Genomic DNA, 709 nt, shown 5'->3' with positions numbered 1-709 from the left:
ATAAACTAATACTTTAGAGTATGTAAGAGGTAGTAATGAGACAGGAAAACCAAACCATTTAAAATCAACACCTTTAATATATCAAGTAACAAGGAAGAATATTTTATTCATGACAATTACTTAAATAATATTTACAACTTTATGGGCACATATATCTACACTTGTACGTCAAAGTATTTTTGGAAAGAAAAGTCATATATATTATTAAACTAATGTATAGAAACATAATAGAGGACCAAATACATCCTGGGGCATAATTTTACCACTTCTAAACTCTATTTAAAAAAAACCAACAATGAAGATTTAACTCACTATTGTTTTCTAAAATGTACTATTCAACTTGTATCATGGTAAATTAAGCTGCCACCATGCTGACTTAGGGATTTTTAAAAGGGTAACAAATAGTTTAAAAACTTAAAACATAAACTTTTCTGTTGGAATTTTATATTTGTTTGGAATATAAAAGAAGAAAACAAAGAATTTCATTTTCTGTTTGATGAAAGTATTTGGATAAACTTAGTTTTAAGATGGGTCTTCTTTCACAGATTTTAAATACATTTCTGAAAGGGTACTGACAAAAACTCGATCAATTTCATTTTCTTGATTTTGAAGTGATTTATCTTAGATTTCCTTTTGAAATGCTTCTTCCAAATTTTCTAACCATGCGTGGGTTTATTTTACAGATGTTTCTTTTATATTCTAGAGAAGA

The 709-nt window shown here is 26.9% G+C and overlaps 1 protein-coding gene across 1 annotated transcript in view; it reads right to left on the bottom strand.

The window, feature by feature from the left end:
• Nucleotides 1-616: 616 nt before the first annotated feature.
• The window catches only part of KIF18A (kinesin family member 18A), an 88201-nt gene continuing 88108 nt past the window's right edge, over nt 617-709 (bottom strand). Inside the window, exon 17 of the mRNA XM_012649551.1 lies at nt 617-699. Within this exon, the coding sequence (XP_012505005.1) occupies nt 617-699 (83 nt within the window). The remainder of the gene's footprint in view (nt 700-709) is intronic.

Source organism: Propithecus coquereli, unplaced genomic scaffold, assembly GCF_000956105.1.
Source record: "Propithecus coquereli isolate 6110/MARCELLA unplaced genomic scaffold, Pcoq_1.0 Scaffold30, whole genome shotgun sequence".
Taxonomy (NCBI): Eukaryota; Metazoa; Chordata; class Mammalia; order Primates; family Indriidae; genus Propithecus; species Propithecus coquereli.
This window is presented reverse-complemented; position numbering and strand designations above follow the sequence as displayed.